The sequence below is a fragment of the Octopus sinensis genome, linkage group LG2 (genome assembly GCF_006345805.1).
Source record: "Octopus sinensis linkage group LG2, ASM634580v1, whole genome shotgun sequence".
Taxonomy (NCBI): domain Eukaryota; kingdom Metazoa; phylum Mollusca; class Cephalopoda; order Octopoda; family Octopodidae; genus Octopus; species Octopus sinensis.
Window position 1 is genome coordinate 177567581 of NC_042998.1, and position 23045 is coordinate 177590625.

Below are 23045 nucleotides of genomic sequence, written 5' to 3' on the forward strand. Positions count from 1 at the left end.
GGTTAAAGTGAGCAACTGAACAATTTTGGTTAATTGCAACTTGTTCAAATGTGTTTGACTTACAGAAGACAGCAGTAAAAGAAAGGTCAAGGATAGCAGAGAAACAGATATTAGGCTACATGTATACATGCTTATATGTGTCCATGTAGGTGCATGTATACTTGTGTGTATATATATTGGTCAGGTTAGGTCAAATAAAATGTAAAGTGTGTGTGTGTGTGAATATGGGGAAATAGAACAGATACACAAAGGTGAAAAGAAAGCACAGAAAAACAAGGAAGGCATTTGCCAAGATGGTTAGTTATTATAACAACAGATTTATTAGGAAGGAGAAAAAAAATTAAAACAAAAATTAATGAAAAATAAACATTATTAAATTAGTTTCCTAACATTTAAATTAAAAATGAAACAACAACAAAAAAAAATAATACAATACAAAACAAAAAGAAACAAATTAAAGAAGTCCCACCCCTTCTGATCCACACCACACCATATTATATATCATATATAATACTATCAAACATTTTTCAAATAGTTTATTGATTATATATATATATATATATATATATATATATATATGTATGTATATATATATATATAAAAGAAAAACAGAGGAATTAACAAAACAAAATCCAACATAATGGTTTTGTTTCATTAGGCGCAAAGGCCCTATAACTTTGGGAAGTGTGGGAAGGGAGTTATGACAGTCATGCCTTTTCCAAGAACATTAGCCTATGTGTGTGTGTGTATGTGAAGCGAAATGGCTTCAAATCAGGAATTGAATCCATGTCACAATCTCAATTCAACTCGACAATAGCAGGCTTCTTACTGTATAAAGTGCCCATCACAACAAAATCCGACATGTTAATAGGAAGAAATATAGGGAGAGACAATTACACACACACACACACACACACATATATATATATATCTGATAAACATCCCCACACAAAACAAAAACAATAAAAGAGGCAAATAAACACATATCCCACCCCTCATACACTTAAAAAACTCCCTACAAATCACTCCTGTTGTTCTTTTTTATTCTTTTTTTTTACTTTAATGTTTTTCATTTATTATTTTGTTGATCTTTCAATGTTGTCAGTGTTACTAAGTGACAGCCATCAAGTGACAGTGTAAACAGATGTACATCTGGTCTCTAGATGCACAGCTGCTGTGTAGATACATTTACATCTGGTGTTTAGGGTACATACGTATACATCAAGTGTGTAGATGTACATAGATATATTAAATTTTAAAGAGATACATACAATGAGATGTTATCAGCTCTGTTTAACTTTAGTAGTAGTAGCAGCAGTAATAGTGGTAATAATAGTAGTAGTAGCGGCAGTATATGGTCTTCTCTCTGTGTGTGTATGCGTGTGTGTGTGTGTGTGTAAGAAATATAGCTATGGTGCTCATTTCTAGCAAGTTCATACACAAGATACATTCATTAATCCATCAATGGAGCAACTGCTGCACCCATGTTGGTGACTGTGTGTGTGTGTGTGTGTGTGTGTGTGTGTGATGATTAGGCAAGTTGTTGGTACATCGAGATAGTCATACTAGTTAATGTGTACTTCAGCTAATTGGAGAAGGCATAAACAGTGATAAACCTAGTGCCAATGCAGCCTTTCAGATTGTTAGACAGATAGACACACACACACTAATGCATAAGTTCAAATGAAAACAAGTATAGAGCACTTTTAAATGATAATGTACTAATAATAAGAGCAAATGATAATATAATATATATATACATATATATATATATATGTTTGTGTGTGTGCAAATGCATATGTATGTCAATGTATATATGTATATGAATGTGTGTTTCTTTTCACTCTTTCTCACCAAAATTTTGATCAATACTTGATGTTGCGATGGAAAAGTTATACTTCTGTTCAAGAATTTCAGTCGTTACAGCATTCAACATCGTTGTCTTTGTATTTTATTCTTTTTTTTTTTTTTTTTTTTAAATATTTTGTTCGGATTATTGTGTGTGTGTGTGTGTGTGTATGTATGTATACTTTTTTTTAAAAAAGATTTTAAATTTTAATACTTAATAGTTATGGTCTCTTTTCATGATTCTCTCTCTCCCCCCTCTCTCTCTCTCTATTTCACTTTTCTCTCTGTCTCTGTCTGCCAATGGCACAAGAGAAGTTGTAGAGAGGAGAAACACTAGGGTGAATGGTCAATATATATATATATGTATGTATATATATATATATATGTGTGTTTGTATGTGTTTATGTATATATGTGTGTAATATATATATATGTATATACATGTATGCTTAAATATATAAATGTATATATATACATATATATATGTATATATATATATATGTGCATATATATGTATATACAAACACATACAACCCTATACATATGCACACATGCATATATATATATATATATATATATACATACACACACACACATGCATGCACACACATGCGCATGTGTGTATGTATACTAAGCAAACAGTTGTATGTCCATTGCCACTGTTCAGCTTGTTACATATTGTAGGCAACATAGATTGGATCCAACTGGTCAGCGAGGAAGCCATCTCGGAGGTGCATACGTTGTTTTTCACCACGAGAGTTGATAGGAATGACTCCTGGATCAACAACTACAACAACACCGACTATCAAATAGTGCTCTTCTAGTACAACATTGGTTACCAAGGGAACCAAATCAAGAGCCTCATTTTCGTTTCCATCCAGTTCAACAACAACGACCAGTAAATTGGTCCAGGTAAACACAGCACTGTAAAAAACAAAGGAGGAAAATAGCTTTAGAGGTAAACAATACATATACATACATATATATATAAATGTTTTTTATTTTTTTTTTTTATATAAAGCCAAAACAATGCAAATTATAAAAAATACAGGTTGATGATGCTTTGTACTTTTAGCTTGTATTTAAAAAGTTCTGGGTTTGGACAGATTTTCTATGGGAAATATTATATTATTCATAATTTATATGATTAAGGGAGTATATATATATATATATATATATATATATATACACACACACACACAAAGAATTAAAAGCATTTACATATATCAGACAATGCTTTATGCAAACTATATTGTTCTAATAAAATACATATCAACATTAATCATCATTTAACATCCATTGTCCATGCTTGCATGGATTGTACCATCATTAAGACTTTCTAATTCATGAACTTACCAATCATTTTAATGCCCGTTGGAATTATCTCTTGCTTTCATTTCATTTCTTAAAATGTTGATAAAATAACAACCACTTTAAAAAGGGAGACTGGTCTAGTCAACTATACACACCTCCTTTACAAAAATGACATGCCTAGTTAAAAGGGATCAGCATCATAACTACTGCTATGAAGCAGTATATTAAGACATGAAGATCATAAGATCATTTTGGTCTATAGCAGTTCCCATTCTAAAATAGCATTATTGTACAATTCATGAAAGTATATGACAAACACATACTCATAGATCTTTCAACAGTTGTTCCATAATCACTCGCTAAGGTCTGAAGCATTGTTTTATTCAATGGAGAATTTGAACTCAACAGTGCATGTCAATGAAATATTTTTCTATTAATTCTTGCATTAAGTGGTACCCTTGTATGATTCCTATTTAGAACAAGTTTGATAGAATCATTGACCAAGACACAGTCAATAGGTTGGCATTTGATTGATTTGATCAGCTGTACATTCCCAGTTATTTATCAGAAACAAAATCTATGAACTTATATGTAAATAAACAGAGGGGTTTCCTCAGAAATGTACCATGCTAAAACAAATATTCACAGATTATCGATAATCTGTTTCTAGATTAAAGGAAGAAAAATAGTGATATTCATAAACTTTCAGACTCTCCTTGACAGATCTGAGTAAACATATGATGTTAAAATGCAGTTAATGTTTAGTGTGAATCACAATAGAGACAGATAGCAGGGTTGCTAGTGATTAAAGCTTGATTTTTATATAGAAAGTTCACTTTTGGAATTAAGACTAGAATATATGAATTCACTATTCTAAATATCACAGTATACTCAAGCATACAATGTATATGAGCATTCCACAAATTTAGCAAATGGTCATGGCTTTAGTATTTATGGAATCTGAAAAGAAAGCCCTTTCTAGTAATAAAGACTGATAATGCAAAATATGAGTGGTTACTATAGATGGTTATCTGACATCGTTGTAATCAATAGATATACAGACTGCATCAGTTAGGTATTGTTCCTAAATAAGCAGGCTGCTGTAGTGATGTGTGTGTGTGTTACTAAACAGATGTAGTGTCTGTTTAGTGTTGCTGAATAGGATTTGATTGTAGGCTTCCCAAAGGTCTCTATTCATAAAAGGTGAGCATGCTAGGTAGGAAATGTTGTAGTCGTTATGTGTGAAAGTAAGGAAAGTTGGCAATGTCACTGTCACGATGTTGTAGAGAAGGAAATTTGAAAGGAAAACAACCAAACCCTAGGGTACTTCTGAAAGAGAGCTGAAGACATGCAACAATAACTTGAATAGAAACTTCAGATTCAGCTGATTTAGGTAACTAACACTAAGTGGTGCAAATAAATGAGTGGCTTCTCTAATTTTTCATGCCAGATAAGGATTAAAAAGTCTTGTTGATGTCAAAAACGACTCCTTCAAAGTTTTACAGAAAAAATAGGATCTCACAAATGGTTGATATAGAATACAAGGTTTGCAGTTGAACTAGCCCTGTTGAGATTATGTTAGTGATCAGAAAAGGACGAAATAACCAAGTAATTGTTCTTGATTATCTCCATCACCTTCAGATAAAAATTACAGCCCAATAACTGTTAGGAACAGAAAAGTAATTTTTTTTTTAAGTGGGGAAGTGTGAGACCTTGGGTATCAAAATAAAAGAGGGATTGGTATTGAACTGCACCCATTGTAATAAGGATGGAACAGTAGGAAGAGGAGGAGTACTTAGCAGTATGGCATATCAGGCATATCTGTTTCTGATGGAATATTTGTCTATTAGTTGCATAGTTTCTTAGACACAGGTACACTATTTATCACTTGATTATAATACTTTTCATTAATTTTGCTCAACACTTCTTTCCTTGATATCTTCCAATGCTATTTTCATTTTATTTTGTTATCAACCATACCCAGATACACAACTCAGAAAAAAATAAATGGCTATTACAAAATAAAGTTTGAAATAAATTTAGCTTATTTGAGTACAATTTTAAAATGCCAGAAAATAGACTTCAGTGCGAATGAATTCAAATACTGAAGCACAGTCAGATATCTCAGTTTATTTTCTGGCTCTCTGTTGGTTATAATGATGAGGGTTCCAGTTGATCTGATCAATAGAACAACCTGCTCATGAAATTAATGTGCAAGCGGAGCACTCCACAGAATGTGACAAGGCTGGCCTCTGTATTACAGGTAGATCTTAGAAAAACTTATTCCTTATGATGATGATGATGACTGAATTTATGTAAGCACAGCAAAGGGGTAAACTGTAGTTTACATATTTATTAGACTTCAGACTGAGCATTTATTTTAAGAACAATCACCGTGGACTCATGATAATTGGTCACTTAACAAATAATACTAACAGTTGTTTTCCAATTTATTGGCATTACATTTATTATTTTTTTCTATGGTGTCACACTTAGATAAATGGCAACAGAATAGATGTTAGATACATACCATTCACATATCTTACGATGACAGCGAAGGACAGAATTCTCTATATCAATTGGATGATAGCGCATACCACGCAACATAATTGTTTCATCAAGACTACCAACCACAAATATAGCATCATGGCGCTCTGCGGAAAAGAGTAGAATAAAAACTTTGCAATTTGTTGTAATTCAAAAGGAGAACAGTAATCAGAAAAAAAGCATTGTAGACATTGATTAAAGTTACTAAAAATTATCATGGGGAAATAAATTTCACAGTTAATTTTCGTTCACTTTTCTCTTATAAAATAGATTAAAGATGTAAAATATTATTATTCTTTGGAGAGAAGTTAATGAAAAATTACATTTGTAATAAGATTATTTTTCATTAGGAACAAAGAAGCTTTGTGACTTCAAAAATACTACTTGAAAGATACAAACCCAAATTGGTTAATAAATTATAAAGTAGCATGAGTTGAAGATACTTCGTATATTAGTCATAGTTTATTGATATCAATGGATACCAAGATATTATCGAAAGTAAATCTGTTTTTACTATGCATGATTGAGGAAGTCATTGCTTTTTAACAATGAATGGAGTTATTTACTTTTCTTTAATTCATGGTTACTAAATCAGTCTTAACGTCTACATATAGAGATCTGTATATGTCCAAGAAGATAGAGCACTAGACAATCAAGTGAGGCACTGCATAAGACGTTATTAACTCTACAGCTACTATGGTTGTTAAAGTAGCTAAATAAAAATGACAAGTTTTCATTACTTTTGCAGTGCTGAGTTGAATTCCTTTTGTGGAAAATTAACTTGTCCTACACCAAAAACATATCTAGATCTTGTCTTTGCTTTACATTGTGGAAACTGAAGTTGTGATTAGGAAATGATTAGCCTTTTCTCTTTTTTTACACTACTTAGAAATTAGTTAAAACAAGCTGGGTTAATAACAAGCCAACTCCTATGTGTTTAAGTATGTAGATCTCTATGGAAAATCAAAAGATTTGGAAAATTTATGAAGTCTAGAATTTTTGGTAGAATTCCCAAAACACAGTAAACTAAATTTAGTTTATTTATGAACTTTGTTTTCTTTTTTCACCTACAAAAAGTCTTACAGCTGGTAAAGCAGAATAAATCTATATTCTAAAAATGTTTTTACATAAAATTTATCTAAGTCAAGTCAATATATGTTGTTATTCCAAAATATATGAAATAAGGGAAATGCTGTGAAATAAATATCAATATAACAGGAAACACAATATATTTCAGTAAAAACAAACTAAACATTGAAGCTGGAAAAAAAAACAAAAAAACTATTATAATACATGAAATATGAAAGTAAGAATTTAAGAATTGATTTCCTTTCCAGACTGCAAGCACTGCAGATTTATGAAAGGGCATCAGTTATTTGGCAACAGTTTTCATCCTGAAGGACGTGAAGATATCTTCTCTACTTAATACAATAGTTTATATAACAGTGTCTTTCAAAAAGACAAGAAGTATGAATTTGACTAAACCAAATTCATCAGAATTACATGCAGTGGTGTGATGGAGTCTAAAGCTTGCTTTACTTTATATTATCAACGCTTCTCTGATCTGGGCTGAACAGCTTGGTACCAGGGTCACAGCAGACAGTCAGCCAGAATACATATTATCATAGCAGTTCTTGGAAGTTTTGAAATAAAACCTCCCTTTGATAAGTTTCCAAATTTTTGTAGGAAAACACAAGTGACTATATTTATTTCTGCTTAATCTTATCGTGTTGATTAAACAGTTCTGATTTGGTAGAAGCTGAAACTTGAACATTTTGTAACAATACATTTGACAACATATATAATACCAAACAATACAGCCAGCTAAACATGACAATAAACAGGACATTCAAATATAGATTTGTTCAAAGGAACAGCAATATCCACAACATTCAAACAAACCAGGAAACCCTTCAATTACCTTCTAAATAATAAAAAGAGATAAAAATTAATCCTGTAATGAAATTATTAGGTCTGTCTTACTCATATATATTACAACATCAACAACAACAACATAAGCATATTCCAATTACAATGTTAGTTGATAATTAGTAGGGATGAAAGTTCAATCAAGGCAGATGGACACTTGTAAAAGTGGTCAATACATGGAGTGTAGATATTGATTAAGATGAAATAAACCAAACAACACTTAATTAGACAACTTATTTCTATCTGCACAAACTTAAAACCCATTTACTAGACAAAAATATCTTCGAAGCTAGCAAAAGGTTTATTGGTTTCTTGTTGAATTTTGATCTATTTGGTGAAGTATGATATCCTGGGGTGGTTCTATTCCAAATGGAACTTTGAAACTTAGATCCATGCTCCTCTGTTACTATAAAACATGGTACCATAGTCTCAAACATGCATGGTTATAGCTATCAAAAGAAATGGATTTTGGTTGCTCTGACTAAAATGTAAAAACCTCTACTTCATCATCTTTCTGCAGGGAAGAGGCAATATTGTTAAAGAATTGAAATAAATGTATTTTGACAAGATTTTTTTTTTTCAGAAGAAAAAGAAATTACCAAAAAGAAATACTGAAGCAGTATTAAGATAGGGAATTTTAATCTGAAATTAACCAATGGAAATAAAAGTAAATTTATCTTAATGCTAGATAAATTTATATATTGCACATATCTTCAGATAAAATAATTTGTTGTTGAGGCCTTCCAGAGAACTAAAGGCCAACTAATATCATTGTCATCATTAAATTCGATTTCAGTTTGTTCATGCTCTTTTTCAATCACTTACTGTATTGTAGATTGGTTTATATTCCTACCTAATTTCATGTGTGGGTGAAAGGGAATGGCTACTTAACAGTGGTAGTTTATGAATTTGACTAAACCAAATTCATCAGAATTAGATGCAGTAGTGTGATGGAGTCTAAAGCTTGCTTTACTTTATATTATCAACGCTTCTCTGATCTGGGCTGAAACAGCTTGGTACCAGGGTCACAGCAGACAGTCTAGCCAGAATACAAGGAGTTGGAACAGGTACCTCAAAGTATTGCACCAAACCTTCCAACAATCCCACTTATCAACCACCCTGGACTGATATTTTTCTTTATCAATCGCCAAAGGACAAAAAGTAAAGTTGATATTGACAGGATCTGAACTTAAAGTGTAGAGAATTGGAACAAATACAACAAGGTATTCTATTCAACCCTCTAATACGTCTGCAGTTATACTGCCACAGAGATATACCTTTCCTATCACAGCCACTTGGATGAATAGTGGGAATGGAAAATAAATAAAAACAGGCCAGTCCCAGAAGCATTAGGGCTTTAGAGTGGAAGAGAATTTCATAAACAGAATTGTATAAATGTATTCACAAGCATAACATCTATTGAAATGCAGTTAAGGCATTGTTAAAAATGCCTGGGTATTCTAACTGCAAGAATATCTTTTGTACATACTACATCATTCACTCAGATATTTAAATCAGGGATTATGTTTTATAACCTACCCTGCTAATAAAGACTATTTATATTAAATTATTAATATATATTTTAAACTATACTATATGTAGTGAGCATTCTAAAACTTGATTTTTTTGAGAGAGGGAGGGGTGATATGGGGAGTAGCTAGGATCATTTATCAAATCAAGACTATTTTTTATACATCATTTTCTTAATCTTATCTATAAAAGCACACACTCACATGCACAACATGTATACAAACAAACTTATAATTTGTCACCTACATACACACAGGATGGCAGGGAAAAGAATGTGTTACAAATGTTGAGAATAAATTGAATAGATTATTATTTTTTAAATCAAGAGCTGAGCAAGGTGTTTTGGTTCAGATCAACATGCCCAAGGCTTGATGTGAGTCGACCATTGCACTTTTTGTGTTATCATGCTTTAAAAAATGAAAAAAAACCCCAGCCAAAATGATTTGCATGCCAGAGGTAGGTTCAACTATGACATAGTATAAATTAATGCAAAATTGATAAAAACAAAATTTCAAAAATTGGTTATTTTTTTCTATAAATATTGAAGTCTTAGCAAACACAAGGTCAGTTGTGGTGAAAGACTGATATGGTGACCAGAACTGATACTGATATATTAGTGGTACTCAAATTAATTCAAAAGTGGTGAAAAGATAACTTGAGTCCTTTGAGATTGGAACCTGACACCCAGATGTATGAAACTAATTACTGAAAGGCATTTAGCACTACACTGTGGAAGACAACCATTTACATTGATCTGTCTTATTAATATTAGGATCTATATACATGTATAAGCTTACAAATTATACTTAGTACAACCATTTTAGCAAATGAAATGTTATTTTATAATTTCAAGTACAAAGATTGTTCTTCTTGAGGTGCACTTTTGAAGATTCAACTCGTATAGATTATACTTGAAAGTGAAACAGTTCAAAAGATAATATTTGTTAAGCGGATGAGTTACTGCTTAACTACATCTTTGCTACAGGTCTACCCAAGAAAAACTGACCGAGGTTACTTGGAAACACTACAACATCAATATTATGTTTCCTTTTGTTACATAAATAGCCGTATTTTAGTCATTTTATACTGCAGTTTCTTATACTTCATTTGGTTACAATAGTTTAACTCAACAGAAAGCCACTCTTAATAAGAACAGTACGATAAGTAACTTGAAGTTTTTAATAAAGTTTCTGAAACAGGCTGATAAATTTTTTTATTGACAGATGGTGTTCTCTGTCTGATGCTGTACCTCTAGCTAAACTCTAAATAAGCATGGCAACAATCAACACAAACCACTCATAACATATATATATTATCTATCCATCTTCTTCATCCACTATTCCTGAGAGGATCATAGGTGTAGAAATCCTCAGGCACCTCCTCCAAAGGATCCTATCAGAGGAAACCATCATTAAACTCACCAGCTGGATCCCCAAGTATAGCCAACTGAGATTATGGATATCATCCAATCATCTCATTCTCGGTATACCCCTACTTCGCCTGTAAGATCTTATGATTCATTCCTGTGACATGTCTGTAGTGCTGAACCTGTGATCTCTCAATGCAGAGAGATAGCAGCTTGATCTTGGAAGAATCCCTGATTTCTGAGGTATACATCTTATCAAGTAATATTACTTCAGAGATCTCTCAGAGAAACCTCATTTCAGATGCTTGAATTTGCATCTGTACCTTTTTGGTCATTACCCAACAATCATGATCATAGGTAAGGATAAGCATGAAAATCAAATTGAAGATAGTGAGTTTGGCTTTTGCGCCAACCTCTTTTAAGGATCACCTGCAATTCTAGCATCCAATCCAGCCTCCACCCTTTCTTCACTTATCAATACAGCCCCAACATTAATTCTTATGCCTGCCTTGAAGCACTTAGCAGCAAACCCATTTAGTGCAAGGTGGAAATCCCCTTGTTTGGACTTTTCTTTTCTTGTGTTGACATACTGGTATTAAAAGCTGGCTATTTAAATGGAAACTTTTATTTTCCATGACAACCATTCAAATATAAAGGCATTTGAGATATCTGTATCACCATATCACCATTATTTATGTTATTTCCATTAATAAAATATTGATTCACGCTACAACTCTGGATCACTGATTTAATCATGTGCAAAATACATAACAATCAAGGAAATAGGGCAGAAATAATTTTAACAATCTTATGTTAAAAGAAAAGTTTTTAAGCAAAACATGTTAAGTAAGAATTAGAATCCTACTTAAAAACCTGTTAGTCAGATAACAAGATGTAATAAACGATGGGGTATAATCCAAGACTTGGGGCTTAATGATTCAGGGCAGTTAACTTGTTGAACAAACAAATAATTTATAGATTTATAGATTTAACAATTATGAGTGTTCCTGACATTTAAACCAAGGTTAAAGCAACTAATTTTGGAATAAACTTTAAAATAAACACAAAAAATAAAGATATAACATAAACAAAAATGTAGCCAAGAATATTACACTCATTTTGGCAATCATGGTTTTGGACTAGAAAGTAAAATTTCAATATTGAAACTGTTGTAAGAGATGACAGCAGCAAGCTTATGGCTTCTACTTACGAAATTTATTTAGCTAGTGAACAGGGATCTAGAGTGATATGTTTATTTCGCCAAGTGGTACTACAAATTAACATTTACTGATAACTACATTGTTAAGGACTGAGCTGACATAGGACATGCCACAACAGAAAGACATGACAGGAACAACATAGAGAAAATAGTCATATCTAAGAGAGCTAGGTAACTACAGTCACTAAAGAGAAGTAGACACTGTTCTTGTAAATCTGCAACTATATCCATATACCGAGTGAGATGACATTTTACATGCCACAACATAGAAAACAACATGAACAGCAAGAACAACATGGACACACACACACATCTATATATATATATATATATATATATATATATATATATATATAATATATATATATATATATATACATACATATATACACACATATATACATACATATACATACATATATATATACATACATATATATATACATATACATACATACATATAGATGCATATATATACATACATATATATATACATATATATACACACACATATATATATACATACATACATATATATAGATGCATATATATACATACATATATATAGATGCATATATATACACACACGCATATATATATATATATACATATATATATACACACACACACATATATATATATATACATATATATATACACACACACATATATATATATATATATATATATATACACACATATATACATATAAATATACATACACACATACATATGTAATATATATATATATATATAGTAAAGAGAGGTAGATAACTTCTCTTCTAACTTAAAAAGAAAACGAATCATTTGATACCCATCAGGATAAAATATATTAAAAACTGGGAGGAGCAACAAAAATAATCCATGACAGAAAGAAATGTCCTTCCAAAAGAAAGTAAACCAGAAAGAATTGAGAGCCTTGCTATTCTGACATCATAGAGGGAAGAACTAAAACATTGGACTAAAATTTTATGTAAACTAATGAAATGATCAAGTTATTATCAGACTTAAAGCAAACTAGGGGCAAAGTGTCAATAGAAACCCTCTAAATTTAAAGGAAGAAACAAACTTAAAGAACAGTCTATGCATTAGAATGATGGGGTGAAATATTCACAGAAATATACACACTATAATTGAACTCTGTGTTTTTGTATTCTTGCCAAATGAAGTTCATTTCCTTTTAATAATAATGACAACTCTAAGGAGCTGGTGGGAGGGAATAGTAACAATTGTTAATCCATAAAGAACTGGACCAAATGTTTCAAATCCCAATGTTATTTTTATAAGTCCTCCAGGCACTTATGAAGCTTAAGATTTTTATTTCTTAAAAGCTAACTGGATAGAGATAAATGGATAGAGGTGCAGGAAATGGCAAGAGGGCACATGCAGTCAATATGGGGTGGAGGAATTGGATTGAGCATGTGGTGCAGCAGAGAAAATGAAGGGCAATCCATAAAATCAGGGGCATCCATTTGTATAGGCAAGGATAAAAAAAAAACTAAATATAAACAATCAGTAATAAGTAAAAATGAGGGCAGTGTGAAGGCCTATTCCTGATGGGTAGGAAGTTGTTAAGTTTGATATGGAGAGGACAAGAGTGAGATCTACTAATCATTTCATTATATATACTTAATAATAGAGAGAAATAAAGATATAAGAAATGGAACAAATTGTAATGGTGAACCTGCTGATGATGAAGTCTGTTGTTGGCCAGGATTCTGCTCATGATTAAAAACTAAAAAATACAAACAAATGAAAAACCTAAGCATTTCACTATAATTTCAAAATGTTGTATAACTAAAGCAAAAGGGAAAAGAAAAGAAAATAACAGACAAAAAAAATCAAAATTTAGAAAAATATCAAGAAAATTCAGTTAAAAAAAACAAAGCAAAAATAAAAAAAAAAACACTACAGTTTAAATAATGTTAAGGGGTGAGGACTATGAGAGATTAGTTAGTTTAATGAGCAATAAAGATACAGGTAATATTCCCCTACATATTCAGAATATAATTAAAAACCAGGGTTAAATGTTATTTGATTAATGTCATCCACAAAAATATATTTTGATAAAAAAATATTAAATTTCATATTTTTACGTTGTAAATTTATATTTTTTAGTCTAATTTGCTGAAAAATACTTTTTTGAATAAAATAGAATGTAATGAAATTGGTCAAGTTGTTTTTTGTAAAGAAACTGATAAAGTCGTTTTTCATAGAAATTTTAAATTGATGCTAGTCAAAAGGCACTGAGAGATGGAAATGAAATTGGAACTAGAATCTTCAAGGCAATGGAAATCATCAGCCTCATCGCAAAAAGTAAAGGAACAAAGATGAAAGAATTTTGTTTTTCCACAGAAGCCATGCCAATATAAAATGATCCATAAAACAAGAAAGTATAAAATCATATTTTAAAAGTTCATGCTTCTGTACCAAGCAGGAAATTTTCAATTTAAGAATAAGTGTGAAGTAAGAATAAGAAACCCAAAGGATAGGTACAGGTTTTCAGATCTTTTTCTTTCTATCTTAAGATTAGAAAAGTTAACTTGTCGTATGTATGACTTAACAGTGATTGTAGGGTGCATTATAAATACAGCTATGTTTCTTTAGGAGAATTTGCATGAATATTAACTGTTAAGTCTTTTTAGTCAACACAATAAAATATGATGATTCAGAATGATACATACACAGCAACATAAAGCCAACTGTTTCAAGCATTAGTTAGAAATCAAAATAAGAGGAAAATGAGTAAACACAGAATAGGAGTAAATTGGAAATAATTAAGGAAATAAAGCATATAAAAATGGTGTAAAATAAAATAATTGGTATAGTATAATTTTCTACTTTGTACCAGGTTAGTTGATGACCAAATTGAGCAGAACTTCATACCTCTTCAAGAGATATAAAACCTATAGTCTAAAAAATGAGTGATTAAATCTCTGAAAATACAAAATAATAATCTGAACAATATTTCATAACAAACACTGTGACAATCCGACATTGCTTCTAGCAACTTAAATACCTTTAAAAGACTCATAATTAATTCTACAAATGAACATTCATTCAAAGTTCTACAAGCATACACCCAAAATTTGAAGATTAAGTTAGTAGTTTAATCTCATTGAAACATATTCTTTTCAATGAATTTAATTATCTTACCTCCGTCAGATTGTGTTAGCTCAGTACGCCTAATGAAGCCAAGGAAACCAGTCCTGGCATAGGAAGTATGGATGTCTCCAGTAGCAAGTTTTGAATCAAAGTGATCGTTGTGCAAAGATTCATCCCCGTAGATACTGTAATAACCAGTGGCATTGTGGGGGCTGCTCACCCAAATCTGCAACAACAGAGATAAACTTAATAGTAGTGTGAAGATGTCTAAGATAAGAAAATATTTACTGCAAACAACCAGCAAAGTACAGTAATATGAATCTCTAATTAACTCAAGCTGAAAAAAATCTTACCTCTCCAAGATGTGAGTCAGCACATTGGCCTTTAGTTTCAGGATTGGCTATTACAACTTTTACTCCTGGAAGAAGCTAGAAAGATAAGAGCAATATTTCCTTCTAAGTTGCATCAATATTTGCAATCAGTACATGGAGCAAAACATATGATCCTCTATTTAAAATAAGATACCTCCAGGACACAATATGAATGATAGAAATTGGATGAATTTAAACGAGTTTCTCATGTGCATTCTGCAACACTGCATAAAGTTGAGTGGGATGCTTTATAGCTTTGTATGAAAGAAATTTGTGTATATATAATTCTATAAAATATGTCACTTTCAAATTTTACCTTGTGTTTTATTTTCATTTTTTTTACTTACCTGTAATTTAAATTTACTTATAAGGTAAATAACAAGTTCTGTTTAGTTATATTAGTGAATCACTTCACCACTGTGTGTGCTTTTATGTGCAAATGAATTCATTTTGATGTTTTCTTCAAACATTTTGATAGATTCATGCAATTTATTTTTATAGTGCATCCGTTTCTTTACCATCAACTTCAACGTCTTGAGACAAAAATTCCATCATAGATTTCGTTGTAGTCCATATACCATATTCATATATCAATAAACAAAATGTGTTTCATGAACTCAATTTTAAGTTTTTGAATTTAATTTAAACAATGGGTGGACTCTCGTTTGAAATATAGTAACAAAAGGATTGAGATAAAAAAAACTTCATAATTCAAAATTAAATGTTGGGTACCTTTCCTGATTCCCGCAAACACAAGCTATGAGGACTTCCTTTCTCAACCAAGGTCACTCTGTCATTCCTGAGAGCACGCAAGTCAACATACACTGTAGATGGTTCAGGACTTGAAGCACCCTGTAAAGAGCAGAAGCATGTGAAAAAGGTTGGATTTATGATTAAATTAAAAATAATTAAATTCTTTGTTGTAAATAATGTAAGCCAGTATTCTATGATTAATAACATTGGAAAGACAGATTTGATAAACCCATTATTTTGAAGATGTTAGTTTCATGTATTTCATTATTGAATTGATCTTAACTTATATTATTCTGTTTCTAGATTGTTATACAAATTATTACTACAAACCTTAGTCTACTCAAAATGCTTTAGGTATTCTATATGCATTTTCCATCTGTATATACCCCTACATATTCTGGACATGTTTGCAAATAAATTTTAATGTGTTCTATTTACCAACTTTTTAGTTTGCATATCCAAATTTGAATCTGTAATATGTAAGCCATAGTGAACAATCAGTTTCCTTATCATGAAATTGAATATTAAGTAATCAGTTGCTGATGGGATGCAAACAATGCTAATTAACTCAATTAAGCTTTTAAAATGAATTATTAGGTAATGTTTTAAATTTCCAAATTTATAGAATTAATGTTGTATATATAGAATCATCTGGAATTAATTCTATCAAAAGTACTGGTACATAAATAAGCAGAAAAAGATTTAGAAGAAAATGTTCAAATGTTAGTGAAGACTATTTTCCTACCTGGAGTGCAACTCCGATGCACACTCTGCAACCGAAACTGGTACTAACTGCACGTGGAGCAAGACCAAGGTTGGCAAATAATTTTGTAAATGAAGTGGTTAGTTGAATTCTTGGTCTTTCCTCAGCAATAACACAACATGTTCTCACACAAGACAGATTGATGCCACGGGCCTGAAAATTTAGAAACAATTATTGTTTAAATGAGAGAATATACAAAATAAGAAAGAAATCAATATGTCAAAAAGAAAGTAGACATATGACTAACTAATGATTAAAAAGCATTATAATTATTATTGATAATTTAGAAGACAAAAGGAGAAGAGCGACTTACTTTAAGGGCCGCAGTGGATGTTCCCAAACCTTTAGTACAAAGTTCCATAACACCATAGGAACAGAACGTATCACGAGCTAGAAATAGAGTAGACATTACATGTCAGTGCAAAACAGGAAGCTTAAAAGAACGATATAACAAATCAGCCATGTAAATAGGAAAATAATTAAATATAATACATCTAAAGTATCTGAAGGTCCAAATTTGCATATTTCGACATCCAGATTGATGTTACATTTACTTTTGTAGCTGGAAGCTAACCATTTTAATGTGGACAGGGAATCAAATGCTTTTAGTCATTCTATACACAATAAGACAAACAGGACTATGTGCTTTGCTCAGATTCATAATGCAAGTGTTGCTGTAAAATTTATGTTCATGACTATAATCAATGGTCCTGCACCATACACTCTGTCATTGACAAAAAGTTAATGAAGAGAAAACAAGAACTTTTACTGAAAGTTTAAGGGCTAAAGTTTTGCTAAAGATCAAATTTTCCTAAGTAGTTTTTCTATATAAAATTTTCTACATCTAATATAGCTATCTGCCTGTTGTAACACTATAAAACTATTTAATTAAATTTTTGAGTCAACAAGAGAATAGTCATTCATGCTGCTAGATACAGAAGCTAAATATCCTTCAATAATACCCTACTATCTTGCAAACAGAGAAACGCAACGGACAACATAGATACAGATACACCGTGTCTGAAAATAAAAATTAGATAGTTACTGCTAGAATGCTTTTGATAATTAGGTCTACCCAATTAGGGATGGTATAAAGCTTAACATAAATGTTCTGGCAGCAACTGCAATTGTACCATTAACAATTACTAACAGAAAAGCTGCTAATAAAACAGCCACATTACTTATTGTCACATCATTTACTGATAAAATAGCATTGTTATTTGCTGTAACATTACTTAATCCTATTACTTCCTAACAGGACAATCACATGGCATATAAAACAGTCACATTACTTGATTTGCTTAATATAACAGTCATATTTTCTTATAGAAATCCAGATTGTTTCAAGAGTTGGAGTTTCATGTAAAATTCTTTATAAGCAAATGTTAAAGTTCAATAAAACTAAACAAAATAAATTCTTACTTTTGTAGTTATGGACAGCAGTTAACCATACTGCTGGGTTGGCTTCCACTTCTGATGGGGGAATCAATATGGAATGGTGGCCAGAATAAATGCTGGAAAATGAAACAAAGAACATCAAAACAGTGAAGATATACAACTAAGAAAATAACTCAAGAAATAACTGTGTCTATGACATTTGAAAAGAAGCAAATTTACAGATGTTTTATATCTAAGGCAGTATGAAGAAAATTTGATGAGATGATGATGATGAAAAGAGCAAATAGCAAATAAATAATTTTCTTTTTTAATTTATAGAAGGAAATAAAAATTAAAATGTTTATCAATATCACCATTGATTTAGTGACAGCTTTCCCCACACCACACTAACAATAATTTATCAACTGTTCAGTAAAACTTATGCAAGGCATATAAAGTGGATTGCACATGTACTTACCTACTCAAACACCATAACACAAAGCCAAGACCACAGTATGGGTCAAGGCAGAGGGCTACGTCTCTGGAGGGATACAGCTCACATTGGAGTTTCTGAGATCGACAAAGAGCTGTGGCAGCAGCATGAGACATCTAATATGCAATAAATAGAGATAAAACATTATTGATCAGAGACATAAGTAAATATAAGAATGTATTCAATTATATTTCAATATTTTATTAACCTTTACAATGCTTTACCATCAATTCCTATGAAGTATTCAAATCATATAAGTTTTATGGTATTTAAAAATTTCATTCAGTATGTGTAAGTGAGTGTATCATTTTATAAAAACTAGAATTTCTGAGTGAATTTAAGTAAAAATACATTAATATGTATTTAGAGAAAATTGGATGTAATATGAAGCAGAAATTTTGGTAATATTCACCTCAGTACAGAGATTCAAACAGACAAATTATCATTAGGGAAAATATGTCTGCATGCGCAAAAATTATACTTTTGATGTTTATTAAAAGAGAAAATAAGAGTCTTACCTTGACTCCAGCAAGCATTCCTGTAGTTGACACACTGAAATCGAGGTAACAGAGCATCTCAGGTGTAGGTGCACGGTAGACAACTGATAATTTCTTCTTGCCAAGGTCATCAGTATCTAAGAGCTGAGGCCAAGTCTTGGGATCAACAACAGCACCTGCTTCCTGTTAATGAAATCAAGAACAAACTTTGTCAATAATGACACTACCCTTATATATAGCTTGTTAAAAATGGACTTACAACTTCTGAACTATTTTCATTTGTATTAACTAGGAACAGACTATGTATATGGACACCCACTTGCCAATTTTACATAATGTCTCAGTGCATAAGTAAAACAAATGAACAAAGGGATAACTGGTAATAACAGACACAAACAAAAGCATATGGATGCTAACACAATGTTGGGCTATGTGAACAATTTTTAGAAGCAGAGTGTCAAAAATCTATCCAACAAGCTACAAGTATATAAAAGAGAAACAGAGAAAGGACTACTTACTTTACTTTTCAGCAGTTTAACAATAGGGTTATTTGTAAGGATTGCCACAGACTTGCTTACTTCAACAATCATTCTAACTGTGGGTAGGGTAGTGGCTACATTCTGTGGGTGTGGTGGTCTTATTGTAACAGGCACACAACCTGGAAAGAGAACAAGGAATACTTTAGGACTTTTCTTCCAAGGAACATTTGAAAAGAAACTGTGGGATGGGAACTTTTCTTGAACTGTCTCAATCTCGAAATCAAAAGTGTAAAGCTAACTTTACAAAATACAACTTGTCAAGACTAATTTCTTTGGAATTTTCACATAAATCTGCTCATTGAGAATTTATAAACAAACAAAAAAAAAATTTCTTACATAGAAACAAGGTCTTGTATTTTTAGTCTGGTGGTTGTGGAACAGACTGTTACACTGAAGCTAGTATTTAACTGGTTATTTATTTTATAAACTTCAGAAAGATGAAAAACAAAGTTGACTGTAGTAGGAATTGAACTCAAAAAAATAAAATAAAGAACTGGATCAAATGCTGCAAGGCATTTCTTCCAGCTCTTTACATCTTTGGCTTGACACTCTAATGATTCTGCCAATGCACCACCCTTAATAATTTCTAATTTAGGCATAAAGCCAGTAATCTTGAGGACAGAGGTAATTTAATTAAAGCAACCACCGATAATTTATTTTATCAACCCTGGAAGGATGAAAGCAAAGTTGACTTTGGTGAGATTTGAAATTAGAATGTAAAGAGCTAGAATAAATATTACAAGGTAGTTTGTTTGATACTTTAACAAACCTACCAATCCCCCACCAGAATTCTGTTTCTAATTTAGCACAAGGCAAGCAAGTTTGAATCAGATACATGACTAAAAGAATAAAAAGCAAACTTGGCCATGTCAAGATTTGAACTCTGAGTATGAAAAGCTGTAACTAAATACTGCAAAATATTTTTTCCAATACTCTAATGATTCTTCCAGCAAAATAACAATAGCAATAATAACAATGTTGATAATAATTTCTAACATTCGTACAAAGCTCCAAACTTTGAGAAAGGGTTACAATATATTTAAACAACTCCATTACTTAACACCATTAGTAATAACAACAAAAACAATAATATGCAAACCAATGAGGCAACTTCTACGCAAGCAATTAACCTGCAAATTCTGGGTTTACATAGCAACAATACTACAATAAGAAGCACAATGTGAATTCTTTACTTACCCACAAAAAGGCAGCCATAAAATGCAGTAACTAAGTCCAGCCCTATTTAAAATAAAAGAAAAAACATTAAGAAAAGTATTACTGTAATTAGTGGTTAATGGTAAACATTTTAGTTGTATATATGGAGTACTCATAATGACTGATAGATAAATGTAATCTTTAAAAATATATACATCAGCATTTCCTTACCTGGTGGGTAAACCAAAGCTACATGGTCTCCTGTGTTGAGACGACCCTTCTCCATCAGTAGGCAACCAATACGTTCAGCCTTCTTATGTAATTGCGAGCAAGTCATCACAAGTGCAGGTTGCACCTAGAAACAAGAAAAAAAAAAGATTTATAATAGGAGAAAAAGAGAGACTAAATAAATAAAGATGTTTACATATAACATGCTTTCTTTTTATTAAGAACTGCACTTTGGAATTGTAGCTGCCTATGGAAAAGCAGTTTGAAATTACATCCAGAATGAATCTACATCAACTATGAACAGAGCATCACAGAGTTGCTAATTCAATGCAGTCTCAATGAAAACACTCAGGATCACTGTACCTGATAGAGTAGGAGGAGTTAAAAACACAAATGTATAAGCATACATCAGAAGAGATAAGTTAATGTAATAATAGAACTCTATAAAATGTACACAAGCTACAGTCCATTGGAACTAAGGGACGTGTTGACACTTCAATATGAAAGACTTCACAGCACAAAAATTAGTATCTTCGCGGCAGTATACAACCACTTGATTACTTATGCTGTGAACCACAAATTGGATAGAAGCTTTTAGTACTAAATCATTTATATATGAAACAAATTTTCAAGAAGCTACTATTGGAACCATCTCAAAGAATACAAGGTTCCAAGGTGAGAGGAAACAAACACTCCATTTCTCTTTGTCCTTTTGGGTTCAAAACATTAAACATTTTAAAGGTTTTATTTTAATGTAGAACATCAGTAAAGTGCTTGTACCTTTGAATTGAGCAAAGTGAAAACAATATGATCTGGGTTTGATTGTGACCGCCATCGAAGGATCTCTGTCAGGAATTGATGCTGTGAAAGAAAAAGAAAATAAATGCACAATTTAGTAAATATTAACTATAACTGGCTGCTACAATATTATATATTTAAATTATCAAAGAGAAAATTGATGAAGTGAGATATGAAAAGAAAAACATATGCATGGAGATGAGTTGGGAAATGATTAAAAGAAAACAACATCAAATGAAAAGCAGTAAAGGCACATCATCACCATCGTTTAATGTCTGCTTTCCATGCTAGCATGGGTTGGGCAATTGACTGAGGGCTGGCAAACCAGATGGCTGCACCAGGCCTCAATCTTGATCTGGCAGAGTTTCTACAGCTGGATGCCCTTCCTAACACCAACCACTCCGAGAGTGTAGTGGGTGCTTTTTTGTGCCACCAGCATGCTGCCAGTCAGGCGGTACTGGCAACGACTTCGCTTGAATCCTTTACACATGCCACCGGCACAGGTGCCAGTAAGGCGATGCTGGTAACCAATACGCTCGAATGGTGTCTTTTACATGCCACCGGTACGGAGGCCAGATAGCCGCTCTGGCAATGATCACGCTCGGATGGTGCTCTTAATAACCTACTAGCATGATTAAAAGCATTCTGTCAATAATCATCTCATCTTTTTAGTTATCTAGGACTATATTAGGCTAATGTGCATTTCTATATTTATGAATGCAGGGTATGATATGAGGGATAGTTCAGTGCTACTTTCAGTCAAGTGACCATAATAGAGACTCATTAGTTGTAAATGAAATGCCAACGAGCTAATATATCAAACACAATCAAATCAAGAAATAACCTTCGAATCACACTCTATGGTCTTAAATAATGACAATGAACATCATATAATGTAGTCTTATTTATCTTTGGAAAAAAATGAGATGGTTATAGTTGGAATTCCTTTGATAATAAGTCTGCTTGATCACAGTTGACAGCAACAAAAGACATTAACCCTAAACAGCTACCAACTGTCCAACCCATGCCAGCATGGAAAATGGACATTAAATGATGAAGAAGACGATGTCTGTATGGCAGCACTACCTCACTATGGAGTATAGTTTTTATATGTAATACCTCAGTGACTCCTTTAATCGCAATCATCTTAGATTAGATTCAAAAGGAAACCATTCAGCAAATTGCTCAACTTAGATAACGGTAAATCATTGTAC

General features: G+C 31.9%; 1 protein-coding gene across 15 annotated transcripts in view; it reads right to left on the minus strand.

Moving 5' to 3' along the window:
- Positions 1 to 2354: 2354 nt before the first annotated feature.
- The window catches only part of LOC115232477 (disco-interacting protein 2 homolog A), a 262193-nt gene continuing 241502 nt past the window's right edge, over positions 2355 to 23045 (minus strand). For 12 of the 15 annotated variants that reach the window (XM_029802370.2, XM_029802375.2, XM_029802363.2 and 9 more), the window contains 15 exons: positions 21814 to 21894; positions 21037 to 21160; positions 20848 to 20889; positions 19630 to 19769; positions 19133 to 19294; positions 18600 to 18730; positions 18167 to 18258; positions 17058 to 17134; positions 16727 to 16897; positions 15961 to 16080; positions 15211 to 15285; positions 14909 to 15083; positions 13437 to 13487; positions 5692 to 5815; positions 2355 to 2771 (listed from right to left, as the gene is read on the minus strand). In XM_029802370.2, the coding sequence (XP_029658230.1) occupies positions 2519 to 2771; positions 5692 to 5815; positions 13437 to 13487; positions 14909 to 15083; positions 15211 to 15285; positions 15961 to 16080; positions 16727 to 16897; positions 17058 to 17134; positions 18167 to 18258; positions 18600 to 18730; positions 19133 to 19294; positions 19630 to 19769; positions 20848 to 20889; positions 21037 to 21160; positions 21814 to 21894 (1818 nt within the window). In that variant the 3' untranslated portion in view covers positions 2355 to 2518. The remainder of the gene's footprint in view (positions 2772 to 5691; positions 5816 to 13436; positions 13488 to 14908; positions 15084 to 15210; positions 15286 to 15960; positions 16081 to 16726; positions 16898 to 17057; positions 17135 to 18166; positions 18259 to 18599; positions 18731 to 19132; positions 19295 to 19629; positions 19770 to 20847; positions 20890 to 21036; positions 21161 to 21813; positions 21895 to 23045) is intronic. The other 3 variants (XM_029802371.2, XM_029802365.2, XM_029802376.2) reach the window with 2 other exon arrangements.